Source organism: Furipterus horrens, unplaced genomic scaffold (assembly GCF_987537825.1).
Source record: "Furipterus horrens unplaced genomic scaffold, mFurHor1.1.pri manual_scaffold_4, whole genome shotgun sequence".
In the NCBI taxonomy this organism is placed as follows: Eukaryota; Metazoa; Chordata; class Mammalia; order Chiroptera; family Furipteridae; genus Furipterus; species Furipterus horrens.
This window is the reverse complement of record NW_028327174.1, coordinates 142,451,925-142,477,303: the sequence shown is the minus strand read 5'-3', so window position 1 is coordinate 142,477,303 and position 25,379 is coordinate 142,451,925. Positions and strand designations below refer to the sequence as shown.

General features: G+C 34.4%; 2 protein-coding genes across 2 annotated transcripts in view; both read right to left on the bottom strand.

Annotated features, from left to right (window-relative positions):
- MPDZ (multiple PDZ domain crumbs cell polarity complex component) overlaps positions 1-25,379 on the bottom strand; it is a 171,370-nt gene that overhangs the window by 110,726 nt on the left and 35,265 nt on the right. The window lies entirely within an intron of this gene.
- On the bottom strand, positions 6,985-8,813 carry LOC150012972 (E3 ubiquitin-protein ligase XIAP). The gene has a single exon (XM_090274099.1). The coding sequence runs from the start codon at positions 8,661-8,663 to the stop codon at positions 7,170-7,172; it is 1,494 nt and encodes a 497-aa protein (XP_090130225.1). The 5' UTR covers positions 8,664-8,813; the 3' UTR covers positions 6,985-7,169.

The window sequence follows — 25,379 nt, the reverse complement described above, 5'->3', positions numbered from 1 at the left end:
AGCTCATCTCCTAGCATTCTGTCCTTCACCCACACAGCTCCCGCTATTCTGACCACTTCACCTTTCCTCAAATTGCCAAGCTGCCCCCTCTACCAGTCAGGTACATCGTGTCATCAAAGCTACACACTTACTTGTTTCATTCCAGGGTGCTCAATGTCACCACGGAGAAGCCCTCCCTGACAAGCAGATCTAAGAAAGTTTTCCACCATTATGCTTCATGAGCTTACTCTGCCCTATTTTTCTTCATTGTGCTTAGTACCACCTGGCACATACCCTATTGTCATGGAGCTTTGATACCAACTTGCCAAGACAAACTAGAATGTAGAATTCTCCAGTAGAGGAATTTGACCATTTTATTCTCTATTATATCCTCATTCTCTAGAAGAGTGCCTAACACAGAGTCAGCATTCAACATATATTTGTAGAATAAATGTTTATTCATTATATAAGGATCAACTGTGATATAATCTCCCCAACAACCCTCCAAATACCTTCATTTTCAGTTTACTGATAATAAAATTAACAAAGTCACACAAAGTATATATATAGCAGACACAATATAAAGGAACTATATTGTTTTCATCATGGTGCTCTTATCATCTGTTTTATACACAGAGCAAACAATCATTGGAGATACCATTTTTGCAAATAAGATATTGGGTTAAAGAGCTTCAATTGACAGAAGGCATTAAAGTATTTCACAATACATCACCAACCTGGACTAAGAATAAGTTACTTATTCTTCAACAGAAAAAAGAAAAATCCATAAGTTACCAAAGTTGCTAATAATTCAACCACTATATTGGCTTCTACAATCACAGATGAAAAAGAGATCAATGTGCTAAGAAGAGGCTTTTGGGAATCCTTTCAAGTGCTTATTTTTAAATCTACAACAGGCATGATCAATAATTATTTTTTCAAAAGCAAGCTTCTTATGCCAAACCTGATATTTTTTTAAAAATCCCAAGCCATGGCAACTTCAATACAGCCTGCCAGCAGAAGCTGCACTGCTCAGGTTTGAAGCAGATGGCATAATGAGAGTTGTGACAGGCTGAGGATCCCACACATCAGGACCTATGGTATATTTCATAGGAAAAAAATATTTGGACTTCTGCTATGGTAAGACAGAAGGAACAAATCACATTCCAAGAACAGAGTCTATCCATATGAAGTTAACTGATGAAGTATAAGCTCTGATATTATGTAAGGCAAGGATGTGAGGATATTCCAAGAGTAAAGTTACAGGACCAGAGCGAGTACAATATTATAATATGAGAATGTATAAAAGTGCTAATCATCAGGGCTTTTTTCCAAATGTTAAAGGTTTAACCCATGTAAAAGCAAAATTTAGAGATCACACATGTAAAAACTATAGTTTAATTATATTACTATACAAAAGGCTTGTTTTTAAATTTTCAAATCTATACCCATAAAAAAAGCACAAACTTCCCTCTTGATTCTGCTATCACTTTATTAAAATGACTTTCTGAACTATCCTTCTTGAGAAATTAGAATGAATCTTATTTTTCTTGGTAGGCTTGTTCATAGCAGATATAGTATAAATGTTTAATAAAAAGAATCTGACTCCCATCTTGGTTTATAGAACATTAAATAAACAGAAGAAAATACAGCTATCTGGTGAGTTTTACATACAGATAAACAATCTGTATAATTTATGGAAGTTGCTAGTAAATGAGCAAGAGTCACCAAATAATTATGTGTTCTCTATTTAAACTTCTGGCTGAGTATTTCAGTCTTAAAAGGCCTTTCATGTTCTTAGTAAATAAACATATAACTTAATTAATAGGTTTTAATTAGTCCTAGTACCTAAAACATAACTCGGATAAAGATTTTCTAAAGTATTCTATTAAAACCTTGTCATATTCTTTGTGAAAGGGCAGAACGAAACACCATCTCAGTATTTAGAAGTATAGATGAAGCCCATATTAGATGCCGTCAAAACCAGTAATCGGTTCAGTTACCCTAAAAGCTCAGATAAAGTAGAACTAATAACAAAGGACAAATATATAACTTAAGAACATTATTTTAACTTAGAACATATGTATATTCAGCCACAAATATCTTAATTATGGAAGGGCTACCTTCTTTCTTGCATAAACCAAGTTCATTTAATATGGCATTGTTTTAAAATTCAGCTTCTAAACATGGAACAAGAATTTGGACACTTGAGAAACAACTTCATTAAAGAAACCTTCTAGATTGTTATGAGATCTTTCCTCAGTGTTTCATGGCTTGATCACACACAATCAATTAACCAAGAATAGTTTCATCAATTCATTTAAATTCTTTCATAATTTTTATTATAAATTTTATATTATCTAATAAATTCATAAAATTATAAAATAATAACTGGCATAAATAGCTATAAAGTGACTTTCTGATAAATGTACAATCACTTGGCAAGTGTTGCAGAAGCACGAACAAAAAAAATCTGAATAAACAAGTGTTTAGTACTCTGGGCAAAAGTCTCTATGTAATATAGAAGAAATGGACAGTATCCTTTCACCTAGAAAGTCACTTATTTAGAGGTGTGCTGAGAGAGTTCCTTCTTCCATAGTAGCATCCCAACAAAATAAAAATCATCTTTAGCTCTATATACAATTGAGCTCATCCTGTGGGAACAGCAGTATCAGAGATACCCTTCCACTGTAATTAATTAAAACATTTATATAAAGAACTTTTTTTTTAATTCACTTTAAATGTATGAATAAGAATATATCACTCCTGCCATATTCTTTACATTAGAAGCTGATCAATAAGCCGGGCCCGCACTCACGGAGAAGAGATAATACAAAAGCATGAATACCAGATGGAAGAGATTGTTATGCCCATCTTAGAAGCTAACACAGCATACCATAGCAAAGCAGCTGAAAGCTAAGACAAAGGAAAGACCTTAAGAGCTGCCAGAGCAAAAAGCACTTTATCTTCCAAGAAAAATAAAACTGACAGCTGACTTAAGTGAGTCATTTAAAAAAGACAACAAAATTCAAAACTTATGAATAAGAACAAAAATACTGACAACCTAGCACTTTCAGAATACACCCCCTCACACACACACAAAAAAATACTGTGTTGTCTCAAGATGTATACCAAAAATTAGCAAAATAAATTATTAGGCAGAAAGAAAATGATCCCTGATAGAATTTCCCTAATGCATTAAAGATTGAAGAGCACACACACAAAAAGAATTAAAATGTAAATAAAAAGAAATTGCTTAAAACAGTAAATAATCTAAAACTTGTAGTTTTAATTATAATGTAGACTTAAAGTACATGATAATTAAACAGAAGACAGGAGTAGCATAAATGGAGGTAAACTGTACCGAGTTCCTTGCATTTTCCAGAGGGTAGTAAGAGTATAATTAAAGTGAAATCAAAATTCATAGCTGGCCTATATAAAGAAAAGTCAAAACTCAATAGTTAAATATATATATATATATATATATATATATATATATATATATATATATATGATTAGAAAATGAACAGAAACATTTCTGTGAAGAGGATATATGGATGGCAAATAAAAGCATAAAAGATGTTCAGTATCATTACCCATATAGAGAAATGCAAATTAAAAGCACAAAGAATATCACTATATACCAATCAAAATGATTAAATAAAAAATAGTGGCAACACCAAATACTAATGAAGATGTGGAGTAAATGGATTGCTCATACATGGCTGGTGGAGTGGTAAAATGGTAGAGCCCCTCTGAAAAGGTTTGTCAGTTTCCTAAAAAAAATACTAAACATATACTTACCATATGTCACAGCAATTACACTCCTGGGCATTTATTAAAGAAAGATTAAAAACTTATGTCCATGCAATAACATGCTCAAAGCAGTTTTATCTAGTAAGAATAAAAAACTGGAAACTAATAAAATGTCCCTCAACATCCAAACCATGAAACAATATTCAGCAATTAAAACAAACTAATAACATACACAATAACTTGGATAAATCACAAGAATATTATGCTGAATGATAAACAATCTCAAAAGGTCACATACATTATGAGTATATTTTTATAACATTCTTGAAATTACTACAGAGACAGAAATGGCTGCCAGGTAATAGAGATGGTTTGGGAAGGGGGCTGGGTATGACTATCAAAGGGCAGAATTAATACAGATCTTTGTCGTGATGGAACAGATATGTACCTAGATTGTGGTGGTGGTCACGCAAACCTATACCAGTAATAAAAATGACACAAATTAAAAAAAAACTAATGTACAGTATATCAATATCAGTTTCCCAATTTTGATATTTTCCTACAATTATTAAGTTGTAACCACCTGATGGAACTTGGGGAAGTATATATAGAGCCTCCCTATACTAAAAACTTTCTGTAACTCTAGAATTATTTCAAAATAAAAACTTGTTTTTTAAATTTAACTCAGGTCTAGGGTATTTACTATAATCTTTAAAATAACTACTAAGAGAATAATAAACTAAGAAAAATAACATACTAAGAGAGGAAGAAGATGAAATAAGAAGGTAATAAAAAAGAAGTCAAAACTGAATAAATAAAACCAAAAAGGAAAACAAAGAAATGATAAATTAAAATAAAAATGTATCAATAATTACATTAATGTAAAGGGGTTAAATACAGAAAGTAAAAGACAAACTGTCAGACTGTATAACACAATAAAAGCCAAATGCATGCTGTTTACCAAAGATACAAGTTAATAAGAAAAAAGAAGAAAAAGATACACTACACATACATTAACCAAAAGAAGCCTGGTACAGATAAACCAATATCAGACGAGTGGACTTTAAGAAAGTAAGCATTACTGGCAATAAAGAGGGACAAATCACAGAGATAAAGGGTCAATTCAGTAAAAAAACAATCTTAATAATCTAAAAATATACCCTCAAAACACGTAGGGCAAAAGGACTCAGAATCCAAACAACAAACAGCCAAATAGACAATCCTAAGTACAGATTAAACACATCATTTCAGTAACTAATAGAAAAAAAAATAGTAAGGGTATAGAAGATCTGAAGAACATTCTAAACAAAACTGATATAATTGAGCAATAGAGAACGCTGCATTCAACAACTGCTAAATGCACATTCTTTTCAAATGCAAAAGAAATATTTATCTAAGTAGATTACAGGTATTCCTGAAGTACAAATCATCAAATCTCAACAAACTGATATCATACAGATGATGTTCTCTGATTACAGAAGAATTAAGGTAGAAATTATAACAGAAAGATAACAAGAAAACAAACAAAAAAAACTTAGTCAACTGAGCAGTACATTTCTAAATAAATCATGAGTCAACAAAGAAATTATAATAAAAATAAAACATTTAAAATTGAATGATAATAAAAATATAACATACCAGAATTGTGGGATGCAGCTAAATCAATGCTTAGAAAGAAATTTATGGACTTAGATTATTAGAAAAAATTAAAAATTAAAAAAGTCAATGAGCTGAGCACATAATCAAAAAGCTAAAATAAAATTGTACACCAAAGTCGAAAAAGAAAATAACATGTTAGACCAAAATTCAAATAATTCTCTCAGCATCTCCTCTACTGTTCAAAACCACCTACAAAATACTTTGTTAGAATTGCCACCAGCTGCTCGGTTGTATTTTCCTGAATCTCACCAATGGTCTGAAATCTCTTTCCTTTCAAAGGTGATTTTAGTTTTGGGAAAAGTCAGAAGTAGCAGGGCACCAAATCTGGGCTCTATTGAGGCTGGGTAACCTGGGTGATTTGATGCTTCACCAAAAAACTCTTAACAAAACATGATGCTTAAATGCATATGTTGTTGTGATGAAGCTGCCAATCACCAGTTGCCTATAGCTGTGGCCATTTTCATTGTATTGCAGCTCTCAACTCATGAAGAACATTGAAGTAGTGCTCCTTATTCATTGTTTAGCCTGGAGGAGTGTACTTGTGATGGACAACACTTCCCCAATCAAAAAACACAGTTAACTTAGTCTTGATTTTGCTGTGACTTTGTTGCACCTTCTTCTGGCATGGAGAACCGGGGGACTTCCACAGGGACAACTGGGCCTTTATTTTTGATTTTTTTGTTTTTTTTGTTTTTTTTTTGAAGATCTGAGACATATTTTATATTCATTTTACAAAATCAGGAATATTTATTTTGAAACAAGAAGACATGGTCTACCTGTCAGAAAACTACCACTCAGAAATATTCTTCAACCACAAAGCAGGACAAACATAAAGACATTTAAATTTCACATTGGTACCAAAAAGGTTAACTGCCCTGCCTTCTTGGATTAGAAAAACTAAAGCTGACCAATAAGTCATTTTGCAGGCATTTGAACATGCCTAAGCCTTTAAATCAGTAAAATACTTTCTAAAAATTCTGATTACGAAAGTAACACATACTTACAAAAATTCAAACAGAACAAAATGAAAGAAAGTAGAAAGTGAAAGGCCCCTATAAAGCCCCTCTGGGACTCACTCCTCCCCCACAGAGAAACCACATTTAACAGTTTGGTATATATCTTTCCTAATCATTTGTTCTATACATATACAAAATACACACAACCTTCATTTGGCTCATTGTAGGCTAGATGGCATTCTATCATTAAATGACCTTTTAACAATGGCAAAATCATTTTTAAAAATCATCCACCCAAGTATGTATGTATAATTTTAAAAGAAAATAGACAAAATCTAAAACACAAAGACTAACATCTAAAAGTAATCTCTATCTTTCCACCAGTGTGTATAGGTTCACTCCTTTTTCACATAAAATAATGTGATTGGAGAGATTAACTCTAATCTCCACATTTACATAGAATGCTCCACTTGTTAACTAAGCTTATCTGAAAAGAATGAAAAAATTAGTTGATTAATTCACTTACTCTTAGAAGCCAAGTCAGTGTACTTACAAATACACATTGTGATCAGTTATAATATGATGCTTCTTAGTCTAGGGTTTCAATTAAAAGTAAAAAAAAAAAAAGGATAATATAGCTAATATTCTGAAAATCTAGGAATTCAAATTTTAGATTGCCAACTATAACACTGCAGTTTCCAATTTTTCTTCTTGGTAGCAAATGCTAATGGAATTCAATGCTGATTACTTAAATTTGGTTCACATCACACATTCAATCAAAGTAATAAGAATATATAACACGTCTACTGTAGAGTTAGATTAAGACATAAAAATTTTTTGCTTGAAATTAATGATTGTGTAGCACATGGGACATTTATCAACTGCTTCAGCACATTGTTTACAAGTGACCAGATGTCCACAAGGAATAAACACTACAGCAATATTTCTATCCATACAGATTTTGCAAAGCTTCTCCTCTTGCAGGAGCCTTAGCTGCTCTTCAGTACTAATATCTTTCTGCAATGAAGTCTGACTTGATTCATCTTGTGTATTGTCTTTCTGAGCACTCACTAGATCTGCAACCAGAACCTCGAGTGATTTATGGTTGCTCCCAGATGTCTGAATTTTTTCCTCCATTATTTTCTTAATATCCCTGAAATTGAATCCCATTCGTATAGCTTCATGTACCAAAGGGTTCTGGAAGATGGTATCATCAATTCTTTTAGTTACTGATGGTGTTTTCTCATCATTTCTTCCCACAGACTCCTCAAGTAAATGGGTTAAATGAATATTGTTTACATATTCTTGTCCCTTTTCTTCTAACAGATATTTACACCCTGGATACCACCTAGCATGTTCTTCCCAAGGGTCTTCACTGGGCTTCCAATCACTTAGACCTCCTCCACAATGAAAGCACTTCACTCTATCACCTTCACCTAAAGCATAAAATCCAGCTCTTGCAAGCTGCTCCTTGTTAACAGAGTACATCCACATGCCAAAAGTAATGATCTGTGCTTCATAATCTGCCATGGCTGGATTTCTTGGAGAATTTGTTGAATTTGGGGAATTCCTATCAGAACTCAGGATATCAGATTCACTTCGAATATTAACATTCCGGCCCAAAACAAAGAAGCAATTAGGAAAGTGTCGCCTGTGTTCTGACCATGCGCGATCACAAGGTTCCCAATTTTTTAGTTTTCCACCACAACAAAAGCACTGCACTTGGTCATCAATACCTGTATAGTAGAGCCCTGCGCTGGCTAACTCTCTTGGGGTTAAGTGGGCATAGTCTGGCCAGTTCTGAAATGACTTTAATCTAGCTTCTTCACTACACATGGCAGGGTTCCTCGGGTATACGGTGTCGGATATATCTACAACCTGTCCAGTTCTCAAAAGATAGTCTGCGTGAGTCTCAGATGGCCTGTCTAAAACAAAATGATTTCTGTTTCCCAGACAGTTTTCAGCCTTGTACTGACAATTTTGGATACCAGGATTTGTAGGTTGTGCAGCATTATTTTCAAAATAAAAGCTCTTGATAAATCTGCAATTTGGGGATACTTTCCTGTGTCTTCCAACTGCTGAGTCTCCATATTGCCATCTATCTACTGCTGCGCGACAACTAAAGCACTGCACAGTGTCTCCTTCCCCAGTATATAGAAAACCAGCTCGTGCTAGTGTTGTTGCTGAAACAGGACTACTACTTGGAAAATTAGCAAAAGTTTTTAATCTATTAAGCTCTTCTACAAATTCTTCATCTTTATCGATGTCTGCAGGTACACAAGTTTTAGATCCTTCAAAACAGTTAAGAGTCATCTTCTCTTGAAAATAGGACTTGTCCACCTTTTCGCGCCAGGAGAGCCGGCCCAGATCACCCGCGGCGCCCCGCGCGGTCCCGAGGGGAGGGTCCTGGAAGAGAGGCGGCCCAAGCCCCAATCTGGAAATTCCAACTCTACTGGGCGGACGACCGGGCCTGTAATGCTGACAGCCATCCCACAGTCTCAAATTGCATTCAAAAGCCATGACTTGGTGCAGTTGGTCTGTTCCCTCATGAGGGAAAATACCTTTCCACGTGTCTGCTTGAAGAGGAGTCAGGAGCTTTCTAGCCTGGCAGCCAGTCCCAAGGTGTCTGGTTCACAGGGCGGATCCACCATGGTGCACCTCGTTACACTGGATCATGGTGAAGTCCAGGAAAGTCACAAGTCCCAAAAGAGTGTCCTCTCCATAAGTCCGAAGTTCCAAGGGTCCAGATAGAGACAAGGTCTTGCAAGGCAGAGTCCTTGGTGGCTTCCGAGTCAGCAGGAGTGGGCACGACCAAAGCAGCAGCATGCCTGCCTTCTCACTAGCCCTGGCTGCATGGCCGGATCATCCTTCTGAACTGCGAACTGCGGAGCTGCTTGCTGCTTCTTACAAGGATGCTACAACTCACCCCTCCTATGTGCTCTGGGCCTTTATTTTTGGATCATAGCAGTAGACCCATCATTCATCTCTCGTTATGATCTTCTTGAGGAAATCTGGTTCATTGGTAGCGGTTTGAATGAAGTCATTAGCAACTGCAGCACAATGCCTCTGCTCTGGTAGCAGAAGCCATGGATCAAATTTTGCCACAAGTTTCATGCCAAGATCCTTCATCAAAATCTTGGACACAGTAGATGTTGGGATCCCCAGATCAACTTCTAGTCTCACACGGTCGCCAATCTTTGTTGATTGCCCATGTACATTCAATATTTCCAAGTGTTCTGCTTGCTGCAGGCCTTCCAAAAGGTGAATCACTTTCAACAGATTCTTGACCATCTTTGAAGCATTTGTGCCACACTTTTATTTGCACTGCACTCACTGCATTGTCCCCAAAAGCCTTGAATCATCTGAATAGTTTCCGCAGAGGAATGTTCAATTTTAATGCAAAATCTGATGCAGATTTGTTGCTCTACTTGCTCAGTCATTTTGAAGGCATGGCCACACAGTACACATGCGTACTCAAAGGCATCTACCATCCCCAATGACTAGTACAGTGAAGTTGTCATTGTTCATGCATACAGATTCCAGTCCACTCTCCTTGGCTGCCAGGTTACATTGATGATGTGCAAACCATTCTTGTTATACTAACAATGTCTGGACTTTTTCCTGACAGATCTCATATATTTTAAGATGGAGAAATTTCACTCTAAGAAAATATCCAAGAGAAATGTACACTTATGAACATCAAATGAAATGTAGCCAAAAACTAGAGAAAATAGAATTACAATCAACAAAAGAATGGACAAAGATATCCTAGTATATTTATACAATGAAAAATACAAAAGAACTTCAGCTACATACAATATAAATGAATGTCACAGATACAAAATGAAAAATAGAACCCATGCACAAAGAATGTATATATTCAAGTGGCATTTATATAAAATTCAAATACTTCACCTGTGTAAATAAAGTCAAAACAGTGTATGATCTGACTTATTTGTAAAATCTAGAAAAGCCAAACTTATAGAAACAGAGGAGACTGGTGATTACCAGAGGCTAGGGGAAGGGGGAAATAGAGATGGTGGTCAAGGAGCACAAACTTCTAGCTATAGGATGAGTAAGTTACAGGGTTCTAATGTACATCATGGTGACTACAGGTAACGATACTGTATTGTATACTTGAAAGCTGCTAAGAGAGTAGATCTTAAATATTTTCAACACATACACACACACACAAAGAAAATTATATGAGTTCATGAATATACTAACTAACCCAATTGCGCTATTCATTTCACAACATATACATGTCAAATACCATGTTATATATCTTAAACTTATACAACGTTATTTGTCAATTAATCTCAAATAGACCAGAAAAAAAAAAAACAGTGATTCCTTTGGGGTAGAAGGTTAGGACTGACTGAGGGGACACCAAAAGTATTAAGGAGTAGTGGTAACTGTCCATACTTCAATTTAAGTGAAGGGTTATGTGTGTAAATTCAATTTGTTAAAAACAAACTCTTGATCTATATAATTTTGCTCTTTATGTTATTTCTCACTTTTTAAAATATCTGCAAAATAAGTGCTACAATCAGAACACAGAACCTGGGCACTCCAATGGATGATACAAAAACACTTCTCTTTAAAAAAGAAAGAATAGCATCTATATATCAAGCTATTCAGACACTCTGCATTTAAAGTTCAATTACCAGGCATTCCCCTTAAATAATGAAGAACACAGGAACTAGATATCTAAAGATGAAGCTTACTCTATTACTGTGACGGATGACCCTCCACAGGCTTCATAAGGATTCAACTGGCTAATTTCCATTCCCAGAGTAAATCCTTTACCAAGTACTCAGTCAAGATGAATACTATGAAAATGTATTAAATTTTTCTTCCCTAAATATTATAAATTTTTAAAAGCTGTAGTCACTTAATTACAGACCAAATTACAAGAAGAAAAAATAATCATTATGTTATCACACATTTTTACACTGAAGTATTTTGCCCCACAATGGTACTAGGCTGACATAATTGAGAGATTCAAAATCATAAATTGCTTTTTATGTTTTTCAATAATACTCTATAGAATATCATTCCAAAAATACTCATAAAAGTCCATGTCTTAAATATTTTTAAAAATATTTTGATCATACAAATATGACCTATGCACTTAAGATTAACCAAATTTTTCAAATATATAGATTCACTTAACTAAATCTGTTACAAAATATTGAAATATTGTCTTCTTAAATTTCATCTATCCCTTCTGGGTTGTTAATTGAAAAGGAAGTTAATATTATTAGCTCTGTTTTAATGGCTAACATCAATCTTTCCAAAGTACTTACATAATTGTCTACAAAGATGACTGCTTAGGATCAAGTTGAATTTCCTTGTGTTTTTATTACTGCAACTTACTCTCAAAGCTCAATATAGCAAAAAGAATAAAATTTATCCTAACACTATGTATATTTGATGGATATTAGATTTCTATCATTTAAAAGTTTGTATATTATCTTGAATTAAGAAAAAGGACCACTGCTTTTGCAACTCTTGTTCCATAGAATTTAGACAAATTTCATAAACATATATTGCTAATTCAATTTCCCATTTTTTGTTTGTTACTACTAAACATAATGAGAAATAAGAAATGAGGCACTCCCTGGGGAATCTGACATAACAGGTGCACCTCAGAGAAATGTAGGCTTTTCCTTTTTTTTTTTTTTTAATTTGCACCTTGTCTTTTTTTCTTGCAGAACAAAAAAGAAGTGAATTTACAAAAATGCTGTAAAACACTCTCTGGAACTGATCCCAAATATAAAATGCAAAGATGGATAGGATGCTGAGAGTATTCAATGAAATACAGCACCTAAAATGGTAGCAATCACAGGAAAAAAAATTTATACATAATAGAACTGCATTTCAAGTTTGGAACCAAGGGTGGCCTCCTTTTCCATAAATCTTTCAGTGAAATACTGGTTAGAGCACAGCTCTGATGCATTATTGAACAGGCAAACCCTTGCACAATAATTGATGGTGGCACTCTGATCCTTATTTTTAAAGCTAATTAAAAAAATTGAGTTGCATGTTCAAAGGGGATTAGCTTAATATGATGAGACTATTTTGGACATAAAATAGCTCACAGCTTCTAAACTAAACACGATACAAAATGTAGCAGCAAGTTATAAAAGGGAGGGGGGTCATTTTCAAATGAAATAAGCATAATTTCATGTTTATTATGAGGCCTTCCCTTCATTCATTCAAACTTATTGAGCACCTCAAACATCCAAGATATTGGGCTCTAGGTGACAGCGATTATGCTTCCCGTAACCACTAATACATTAGATACCCTATGAAATTACTCCCCCAGTATTAGTTCCCCCACCTACTGAGACAGAATACTTCTTTTTTACTAGCTATGCCTATTGAACAGCAAGCATACAGTGGCCTAGAATCCACACAATAATTTGCAGATATTTTTAAGTAGCTGTTGACTATTGTTGGCTGATAAATGTAAAAGATAAGGAGACTGAACTTAGAAAATAATTACTTAACTAAAGAATGCTTATCTAAATAAAAACTACTTTACAAATCATAAAGAAACAATGTTTACAGAGTCATTGTGAGTAAATACAATGCAGATTTTTTGCTGCTGCCCCTAGGTATACACAAGTACAAAGTTTCAGTGCCATATTTGTCTTTAAATTTCTCTGCGCTAAAAAGGATAAACTATCAACAACCATGCAACTCAAGATGAAAAGCTAAGAACACTTAAACCTAAAGAAGGAAATGAATTATAGATTGTGTCTTCTTCCTTTTGGTATTTAGACAAGTATATATGGATGATCAACATCTACCACAGCAATGCTGATTGCTATAGTTTATGAAATGACAAGATCAAGTACAAGACTGTAGACTTTGTACTTCTATACAATGTCATCAACTTTGAAAGGCCAAGTAGCAGGCTATGCTATTTTATAATGCACTAGTTTTCACACAAAGCTACATCTAAAAAGATTTTATTGATTCTTGAAATTCCACCATAAATATATTAATTATAATTAATCCACAATGCATACTCACTAAAATATTGGGTCCAGGCAGCATAATGCAGAGTTCTCCATGTATATTTTATAAACTAATTTTTTAAAGAAGGTTTAAATTCACCTAAAAAGTTGAGAAATACTTTATATGAAGATTCATATATCCCCCATCACAAATTTCCTAAAACATACACAAACTCTTGGATAAAGGCTAAAAATATATTGACCTTAATGCAGTCACAGTTTTGTTTTAAACTATATTCATTTTGCATTGTTTAAAAAAATATTTTAAGCTTACTATTAAAAAGTTAGGTCCTATAATGAAGTATTCTTTAACCTATCCCCATACTTTCTGCTAAGGTTCCAATTCTACTAATTAAAAAAAAAAAGAAGAAGAAGATTTCTGTGTCATACTGTTTGATCTCTTTTGATAATACCTTTATTTTTTATTAGCATCATTGTGGGGGGAGGCATTTGTGGAAGGCTAAGAAAGAAAAAGAGAACAAATTCTTTTTAGCTCCTCTCAGCAAGAGCAATAGTCTATTTCTCCTTCCATTGACTCATTTTTAAAGTTCTTGATGAAGCAATACAATTATTAATCTTTTTCAATCTTGACTCTTTAGTGTACAAGATATCTTTTTAAACACACTGCATAAAAAAATCTTATTTAGAGGAAGAGCACTATTATTTGAGTTGCAAGCTGAACTGGCTACTTTTTTATGAGCATAATAGTACTTAAAAGTATTACTGAATATCAAAAAGTGATTATACAAACTAAGGTATGTATATGGCAGATAATTTCTTGAAAAAGAAAACAGTAAGTCTGTCACTTCAAGGAAAAAAACGACAGTAACCATTGCCTGTAGTAAAATTTGAGCTTTCAAGTGACAATAAGAATTTTGGAACTTATAACTGCCACCTTAAGCTTGACAACTTTCTATAGTTTAAAGACTGTTGATAAAATGGGAAGCTAGACTACCAAGTCTAATATTTTTAAAATTTTTTAAATTTTTCAGATTACCAAGATGATACAAAATCACGCACAGGCTTAAAAAATTCAAAGAGCAAGAGAGACAGATTTTATTGTAATTAAATACAAAATTTTCATTGATATGGTTTCAGATTCTACATCATAACTAAGTGTTGAACTACAAAGAGCTTGGGTGTCCTATCAAAGAAGGGTATCCACAAATATCTAAAAAGGCTATACGCCTATGATGAAAATGTTGGAACACCTGAAGTTGTCCCAGAGGCTCCTTCCACTATCCTCGATTTTTGGATTCTTTTTTCTTCTTGCTGTACTGGTTGAATGTATGTTTCTTCCTTATGTTCCAAATCACTGATTTGATTCTTGGCTTCCTCAACTCCACTGTTGATTCCCTGTAAATTGTTCTTTATTTCATTTAGTATCTTCTTTATTTCTGATTGGATCATTTTCATGCTATTGAAGTACCGACTGAGTTTCTTGAACATCCTAATAACCAGTGTTTTGAACTCTGCATCTGATAGACTGCTTATCTCCATTTCGTTTAGCTCTTTTCTGGAGTTTTGAACTGTTCTTTTTTCTGGGCCATGTTTCTTTGTCTCCTCATTTTGTCAGCCTCCCTGTGTTTGTTTCTGTGTATTAGGTAAAACTGCTTTGATTCTGTGTCTTGGTAGTGTGCCCTAATGTAGCAGGTGTCCTATAGGGTCCAGTGGCACAGCCTCCCCTATCCCCCTAGCAGGGTATTCAAGGTCCGCCCTCCATGTGGGCTGAGTACTCCCTTCACTTGTAAATGAGTCTTGATTGCTGTCAGCAGGTCAATGGGAGGGATCTACCTAGGACAGACAGCTGATAGGACTAGCTGTGACCCTTGGCCAGCATCCAATATCCTCCGTAGCTTGTGGAGGTTATTGGGTGGTGTTCCAATATGACCTGTAACTGTGCGCTGGGTGCCAACATTTGCATCATAGGGGTACAGAAGGAGAAGAGAAAGAGAGAAATTGAAACGTATTTCAAAATATAATAAAAAAAATTCTCTAATTTGGTGAAGGAAATAGATATAAAAGTCCAAGAAGCACAGAGAGTCCCAAACAAGACAGATGCAAAGAGGACCACAGCAAGATACATTATAATTAAAATGCCAAATGTTAAAGATAAAGAGAGAATTGCAAAACCAATAAGAGAGCCCTGGTGGGTGTGGCTCAGTGGATTAAGTGCCGGCCTGCAAACCCAAGGGTCACCGGTTGAATTCCCTGTCACAGCACATGCCTGGGTTGGGGCCAGGTCCCTGCTTGGGGGTGTGTTAGAGGCAATCACATATTGATGTTTCTCTCCCTGCCTTTCTCTTTTCCTTCCCCTCTCTCTAAAAATAAATGAATAAAATCTTAAAAAAAAACAAAAACAGCAAGAGAAAAGAAGAGAGTTACCTACAAAGGAGTTCCCATAAGACTCTCAGCTGATTTCTCAAAAGAAACTTTGCAGGCAAGAAGTGACTGGTAAGAAGTATTCAAAGTAATGAAAAGCAAGAACCCACAACCAAGATTACTCTGTTCAGCAAAGCTATCATTTATAATTGAAGGGCAGATAAAGAGCTTCCCAGACAAGGTAAAGCTAAACCACTATTATATGACATATTAAAAGGATTTATTTAAGAAAAGGAAGATCAAATCTATGAACATTAAAATGGCAATAAATACATAACTATCAAAAAATTTAATCTAAAAAACAAACTAAGCAAACAAGCAGAACTGAAACAGAACTGCAGATATGGAGACCATCAGGATGCAGGCCAGTGGGGAGGGGGGTCTGAGGGATGGGGAAAAAAAGTGAAGGGATTAAGAAGTATGGCAAACCAGGGTGCTTGGTAGTGGCAAATGTAGCTCAGCCCCAGAGTGGAAAACCACTGGGAGTATGGTGGCACGCAGGACCCAGTCCCCACACCGGTTTTCCCGTGGGGAACCAGGCCTGCATTTCTATAATAGTTAAAAGCTTGCTTTCTGCTAAAGGACTCCCTCATCCTGGGCTGAGAACAACAGATGTTCAGTGTGCAACCTTGAAGCAGTTTCTTAGGATCTATTCTGAGCCAATTTCTAAGAATATGATGTGGCTAGACGAGTTATCCTTATCATCCATGCATGTGTAACATTCTTTTCTCTAATATGCAAAAGTAATAATCATATAAGGCAATGATTGGCACTATGATTCACAATTTTCTTGGATGTAATCCACCTAAGAAATCAATATAAGCCTGTTAAGGCAGGGGCAAGTTGTGCTTTCTCCTCTAGAAAGTGGCCAGTTCTGTCCCCTCTTCTCCACAGGATTCTTGTAGTCGCTGTGCATTTATTCCCTCATCCACAACGCCGTGGACTCTGCTGGTCAGAGGTCCACAACAAAGTACAAATGGGTAGTTACAGAATAGGCAAGTGGGTGTTAAGAGCAAGTATAGGAAATGGAGTTCCAAAGATATTATATGCATGACCCATGAAATGAACAAAGGAGAGGTATCACAGAGGAAGTGGGGTGAAGGATGGATGGGGGCAAAGGGTAAAAATCGGGATAACTATAATAGTATGATCAATACATTTTTTTAAATGCTGAAAAAATAAAAAATAAAAAGGCTATACTCTAACCTTTCCCAGCTAAATATCTGTGTGAGGTCAGATTTTCTCCAAATACATCAACTTAAGATGATAATTCCAAAAAGATCAAATGAAGAAGCTAACAGAGATATGCAAAAATGAACAGCAATGCCACTCTTTTACTATCTTATTTATTGGTTTTAAGGCGGAGGTGGGCAGGGAGAAATAATTTGTTGTTCTACTCATTCATTAGTTGATTCTTCTATGTGCCCTTACCAGGAATTAAACATGCAACCTGGCATATTGGGAGGACACTCTAACCAGTTGAGCTACTTGGCTCACTAATTTTCAAATATCATGGGTTTCTTATTGCCAGTTTTAGATCTATTAATAAATAAAAATTTTAAATATTTCTCAACCTTAATTTCTAACTTGATAAATATTGGTGTGTAAAGCCACATAAACAAAAGCACATTGTGGTCCTTAGTAATACTTAAGAATAAAATGAGGTCATGAGACCAAATGCTGGAGAACTGCTGCCTTAGAATATTAAAATTCAAACATAAGAAGAGTGCTATATTTATTAGGTGCTTGGTAAGCATCAATGAGGCTTAAGCCTTAAGAGTTGCTAATCCATGTTATTTAGTTCCTATTTTTCAACTAAAGGAGAAAGAAAAGTGGGTCAATGAAGATATATACATACATACGTACACACACATATATACATGTACACCTTCATTTTAAGAAATAGTCTTGTTTAAAATCATCTACTAATAAATATCAGTGCCAGAGTACAAGTCTGGATAGTGTCTGTCTTCATACTATACAGCAATGACTGCATCTGAGATCAGATAATCAAATCACCAGGAAAGCCTTAAATTATGTTTATTACATTGTTTATGAGAACAGTGAAATAGAAAATGACACAGTTTCATGACTAAGACCTGAGCTCTAGAGTAGCCCTGCCTGAATTCCAATATTAGCTCTACCACTTAACTTCTCTGTGCCTCCACTCCCTGCCCCATCTGTAAAATGAGGAAATTATATACTGTATAGCATTGTTGTAATGATGAAACATGTAACTGTACGGAAAAGTTCTTGACACAGAGTAAGAATTCAATACCTGTAAATTACAATGATGATGATGATGATGATGATGATGATGATGATGAAGAAGAGGAGGAGGAGGAACATCTTATCAATATGGTCACTAAGAGAAAGAACTTGGTGTTTTCAATATAACTTCAGTTATTTGGTTAATTTATTTATGTTAAAATTAGATAGCTAATAAGGAAAGATAAGTTATTAGTGTATAACAGTTCTGGATATTTAAGAACATTCATGTATTCATTAATTAACCAATCATTTATTGAGTTTGAGGAAAGTATCACTTTAGGTAAAAGGTAGTCAAAGATGAATATGACATGTTTTTACCCCCAAAGTAGTAAATGAACTCCAAACAAATCTAAAGTACAATTAATTCCTAAACTACATTTTATGCTTGTTAAGAAAAAATGGCAATTGGAGCACAGCACATACATCACAGTCTAGGCATGTGTGTTGATGTGTATTTGCAGAATGCCTTTTCTTTATTTAAATCTCAACACTTCTGTGCCTTCTTAGCAAAACTTTCAATGGAAAAAATTTAAAGAATGTAGCTTAACCAAAAATAATATTCTTATCAAAGGATGCTGAAATTTTCTACATCAAACAGGAAAGATACCAAAATTAAGTTAATCTTTTTTAAATGCCAAGCCAAAGAGTAATTCAGGAAATGAAAATTTAGACAAACATGTTAGAATTTTTTCAGTTGTTTCTCCTATCAGTCCCACACTTCTAGAAAACAAATTGATTCACTGTTCCTAGTCTGCTTAGAGAAAAATAAAAATAAAACAAAACTTTACAGAAAAGTACAATATAAATACAGGGATTGGCAAAAGTAGGTTTACAGTTGTTCATATGGAAAAAGTCATGCAGATTATGATTATTGCCAATAACTTTATTAATTCTGTTGGGCATTCTCACAACTGTAAGCCTACTTTTACCCACCACTGTATATGAAAAAGAACACATGAAGACTTATTTTGCCATACTGTCTCTTTAGTCCACTATCTACATTTACTTTAAAATAAAGTATAATTATAAATAAAAAAGGATATGAAAGTTCTAGTTTATATTTTAAAGGCCCTCTGGTTAAAATTTAGGGGCAGAATTTAAAAGAAATGACAATAAATTTGAGTTCACAAAATATTTCATTTAAGTGCATTTCTCTTTAGGAATGCTATTAACTGTTTTTCCTAACTTTTTTGTTCCTTTATATTAGAGAACTAAGGGTTCAGAAATAGTGTAAATTAAAAGTAAAAAATATTGGCTTTGGGGTCAGACAGAGTTAGATTCTTCTCTTAAATCTACCAATGAATAATGGTGTGGTCCAGATGAGTTACATAACCTCTCTAAACCCCAATTTCCTCACTGGACAAAAACAGGGATAACCTCCACCTTCCTCTGGGCTGATGGACTGGTTAAATGAGACAAAGTTCACACAGTACATGAGGGTTTTTTAAAGGTAATCGTTGTTGTTACTAAAGCTTCAAACGTAAATCAACAGTTCTTACTTCTTAGGTTAAAAAGTTATTTAGGTTATGGCCAGTAAATTTCACATATTTTTCCTCCAGAGATCATTTAACTTTGTCACAAAGACACTATACAATTAGCACCATTTGCTGTTTTAGACACACATGCATACCCAATAGCAAGATGGTGTTGCATTTTAATCCAGCACTGTATAAAAAGCATGAACAGTGCCTTCTCGCCCAGGATAAAACAAGAATTTTAGTCTTTCCAAAGGCTCTATATTTACAAACTTTTAGTTTAAGGAACAAACACTTAAAAGCTGTTATTGTACCAAAAATAAAGTATTTGAAATTCCTACAGTAAATAAACTTTATGGTAAATGCAAAAACATAAGAATCACTCCTTTTCTTTAAACTTCTAGACAATGCACATTAGTCTCAAGAAACAGACTCTTTTCTGGTACATGGATGCAATACTCTACTAAAAAAGTAAAACCACTTCAGGGATAAGAAAAACTTTTCTTCATTTTCACAAGCAATATACACTAGGAAGAATTCCAGTCCATTTTTAGATAATTTCTGTTAATAGGGATAAGCATATTTTTCTTCTTTTTGTCTCCCTCCCCTTACTGACACCAAGTCATAATTTAACTTATGCGTTCTTGAGAGACAAGTCATTTCCCCTTTACTGATTACAAACCTACTCAGGTGAATCATCTTCATTTCACTCTCAAATTAAAAACCACAGAGAGAGGGGTCATTTTTTGTTACATATAGTAATAAAATACACCTGAAGCAACAGTCATTCCTGCTCTTGGCGACATGAATTGCACAAAAGAGCACTTTTCTGGTTACCAAATTCAAAACAGAGCAACAAAATGCTCAGTTATCAAGATTCTCAGCTTACCATACACACAGACTGAAAGTAAAGGTATAGAAAAAGATACTTCATTTCATGTATATGTAAAGGAAAAATAAAAGAATCCAATTAAAAAATGGGCAGAGGATCCAACAGATATTTCTGCAAAGATAACATAGATGGTCCATAGACATATGAAAAAAATGCTCAGCATCACTAATAATCAGAGAAATGCAAATTAAAACTATAATGAGATACCACCACACACCAGTCAGAATGGCCATCATCAATAAATCATCAAATAGCAAGTGCTGGTAAGAATGTGGAGAAAGGAGAACCCTCATGCACTGTTGGTGGGAATGCAGACTGGTGCAGCCACTGTGGAAGGCAGTACGAAGTTCCCTCAAAAAATAAAAAATGGAATTGCCTTATGGCCCAGTAATTACGCTTCTGGGGATATATCTGAAAAAAAATGAAATACTAATTTTAAAGAATATATGCATCTCTATGTTCACTGCAGTGTTATTTACAATAGCCAAGATTTGGACGCATCCCAAGTGTTTATCAATAGATGAGTGGATAAAAAAAGCTGTGGTACATTTACACAATGGAGTACTACTTGGCTGGAAGAAGAGGAGGAAATAGAAGAAGGAAGAAGGAGAAAGGGGCAGGAAAGAGGAGGAATGAGGAGGAGGAAGGAGGAAGAAGAAGAAAAAGAAGAAATCTTACCTTTGCAACAGTATGGATGGACCTGAGGAGCATTATATTAAGTATGCCAGTCAGAATAAGACAAGTACCATATGACTGCACTTATATGTGGAATATAATGAAAAAATAAACTAACAAAAAAGAAGCAGACTCACAGGTAGAGGACAGACTGATTGATGGCTGTCAGAACAAGGGGAGGTATGTGGGGTTGTGTGAAAAAGGTGAAGGAATTAACCAAAAAAGAATAAAAAAAAAAAAAAAACCCTCACAGACACAGAAAACAGCATGGCGAATACTAAAGAACACAGCAGTCGGGGAGGCAGGAGAGGGTAAAGGGGGATAAATAGTGATGGAAGGAGACTTGACTTTGTGTGGTAAACACACAATACAATACACAGATGATATAATATATTGAGATAGAACTATACGCATTAAGCATATAATTTTATTAATGTCACTCCAAAAATTCAATAAAAAATCTCATTTTTCCATCAATCTTAAAATATATATATGTAAGGAATTATCAGTTACTGATGCAACTGCTTAAACGTAGCATACCTCAAGACTTTGTCCATAAACTTGATTTAGCAGTCTACAAACATATAGCTACAGATGGTGGCCTTGCAGGCATGCCCCAGAATAGTGGTGTCCCATCTAACACCCCCAACTCTGATAGTAGATATTTAAAAGTGGCCCTCTGAAATGCACATTAACTACTTATTTCTCTAAGATTTGCTACTAGTTTTTTTTTTTGTTTTTTTGTTCTTTTTTTTTACTTTTTACTTTATTTTTAGAGAGGGGGAAGGAAGGGAGAAAGAGATGGACAGAAACATCCATGTGTGAGAGGAACATATATTGGTTGCCTCTCGCACAACCCCCAACTGGGGACCTGGCCAGCAACCCAGGCATGTGCTCTGACTGGGAATTGAACCAGCGACCTTTCAGTTTGAAGGCCAGCACTCAACCAATGAGCCACACCAGCCAGGGCAAATCTGTTCCTATTTTAAGACAAAGTATCAGATAATAAAATACAGGGTATACATTTCCTCATGTACCTTCTGGAAGAAAAGCCATCACTTTTATAAGTTTGAATGTGATGCATTCTTACAGTGTATCCTTAGTGTATTTCATTGTTAGATTAAAGAAGCATCATAGAAGAATAGTTCAGGTATTTTACAATTATAGTCAAAGGTCTTACCTATCAAACTGTCATTAAAACTCTTACCTTAATCTTATGTGTTCTTTACTACAATTTTTAAAATGTGGGGAAATAAAAAAGTTGTTGATTGTTTAAATGCTGTATTTAACAGAACAGAGAATTAATAATTTCAATTTGATACAATGAAGTTTAATACAGAAAGTTGAATGCAAAAGAGCAAGTATGATTAAAACAAACAAAACCCTGAATTACTAAATCCTTCAAAATCTGGTGTGAAAGTTTTCCCTCTTACCAATAGCCTACATATATTCTGTTTCTCTGATAACATAGATCTGTATGTGACCATTTCACAGGTTCTCAACCTTAGCAGTGCATACTTTATAAACCCAATAATTCTGTTTTGGAGGGTTGTTCTGTGCATTGGAGATGATTAGTAGCATCCCTGGACTCTACCCATTACATGTCAATGGCATGCTCTGCCCCATCCTCAAACTGGGACAATCAAGCATGTCTCCAGACATTGCCAAATGTCCCCTAAGCGGAAGAATGTAAAATCACACCCAGTTAAGAACTGTTCTGTACCTGTAAACACTGTTCCCATCACCTGAAATTGTTTCCCCATCTCTGCAGAAAATTACTACTGATTTTTCAAGACCCATGTTATTCCCAGTGTGAACTTTTCTTCTAGTCCGAGTTTGTAATCCCTTCCTTTCATACCACCCACGTTCTTGTTTTGCTATTTTAGTATAGAAGAATATATATATTCTATTTTCCCCTCTGGATCGTGAGAACCACCACCTTATTTATTCATGGTATTTTTATTGATTTTAGGTGCTCAGTAAAGTTTTATTAATAAATAATTATGAGCATTTTTAAATAAAAGCATCCATGATATAACCCTCACATTACCAAGAGGAAATCTGACTCACTGCATGATGTCTCACATTGAGCAATGCGTAATCTCCCCCAGTTTTTTCTGTTGTTTTGTTTTGCCTTTGCATCTGGGTAATGAAAATTAAATGATATAAATAATTTAAGTAATCCGAGGTACTGGAAAAATCTAGTTCTGATATTTTTATTCAATCTTTGTTTAGATTTATCTTTGAATCAACTATTAACATGTTTTGTCATCAGAGGTTGTGTGAAATACATTTGGAATGTGAACAGTAACACTTAGAAACATAGAAATAAAAACCAAACTCAAGTAAAACTTAGGAACCAAACTAAGGTAAAACTTAGAAACAAAAATATAAACCAAAATTTTATATCATGAAGATTGTATTTCAAAAATAAAAATAAAAAACATAACATTTATCAACACTGAACAGTAATTTCCAACCTGCTTTTATGTTAAATCAGTATCTCTCTAATTATTTCAAGAGATGTCAATATTTTTAAGGAAAAACTCAAAAAAATCTGACTTAATTTTGTATGTATATACTTTATGCATCTAAATGATAAGTATAGAAGCCAAGACTTTTATGGGAGAAAGCTGAATAGACTAGGAGCCTGGAAATGTTAAATAATAAAAACAACAAAATAAGAGTGTCACACTCCAAAAAGTTTGGAAATCACTACAAAGAGAGTCTTCTAGAATATTCTGTGACTCGGTGCTTGTTTCCCATAGCAAAAACTCTTATAACCTAAATTACCCACTCCATTTCCTCAATCTTAGAATTGGTCTCTGTTGCCATTGCTTAAAAAAAAAAAAAAAGAACCAACAATATAAATTTTAAAGTATTAGTCCCAACTTCTAATGAAATTAATAATTTTAACCCACAGTTTTCTTACAACTAACTCAAGGTAAAAAGATGTTTCATTTAGTGACTGTGGTCACTTCATAAGGCAAGGCAATTAATTCTTCAGGAAAGTAGCATACACCTTCACAGGACTGGAGAAGCATCATAGAATTAACATGCAAATCCAATTTCCTCATGGCTGACAAGTTTCTATTATCAAACTGCTAACGTGTTTATTTGCCCCTCAATGGCTGGATTTTTGTCATGAATACGCATTGAGCCTGCAGTTATTAGCTGTGATGGCTAGGTGACAGGGAGGACACTACTGGAGAATTTGCACTTGACAGATCATTGACACACAGTCACGTTTCTTTTTTTCTTCTCTTCACTTAACAGGAATCATGCAGTTGAAAATAAACTAGAGCCATTAGAGATTATTCAGGTTTAACAGCATACATCCTCTTAGCCGGCTGTTAGAACAATGCACAATGTGGCAGAGTTAAACAGAGGCATCAATTATACTCTCAGCCCTGTTAATATTTTTGACAATATTTAAATAGCACATCCCTTCAGGGCATGGCTTTTTTTTTCCTTTTTTTTTTTTGCCCTCTCAGTTACACACCTGTCAAGTATTTAATATGCCAAAGGGAAATAGTTTGATATCTAAGAGCAGTCTTAATACTGAAGAAGCAAATTAGAAAAATTAAACATTATTAAATAGAAGTAATGAGGAGGATGTGAGGGAAAAAATAGTAGGTTTAATTCAATATGGCATGTCAGCATCTGTCATTAAAGCAACAATATGATCATGTTCTCCAATATGCTACGTATACCTTGAGCTTTTCAATTATTCACTTCATTTGCTTTTTAAATGACAGGAGAATTATGGTGGGAAAAAATCAGAGGGGTCAAATATATCAATAATACTAATAAAGATGGTAACTGTAACTTGTACCTATTGAGCATATAAAATTATACATCTGAAAACATAATTTAGGTATAAGGCAATAAATAAAAGCTAGCCACTGTTGATCAGATTTGTGTAGTTACTGGTTAAAAAGCACAAAAATATTTTGTTCCTTAGGTGCATTAATTAAATACTAAACCATGAATATTAATCAATTAGCAGTTGGTTTAAACTATATAGAAAGTCTAAATCTAACAAAGTTTAGAGTATTTATGTTTAAACTTTAAAACCAAAAATAATACAAGTTTCTGAAAATTTACTCTAGTCATACAAGAAAAAATAATCTGGTTCCATAAATGAATGAAACGGAATTAGTAAAGAATGAAGACTAAAGTGAATAATCAAAACAACTGAGAAGTTATCAGTGATTTTAATAGAAATTAAACTTTTTCAGTTATGGACTGAGTTTCTACCTTTGTGGGAAAAATTATGTGAGACAGGCTGCATAGTCAGAAATGG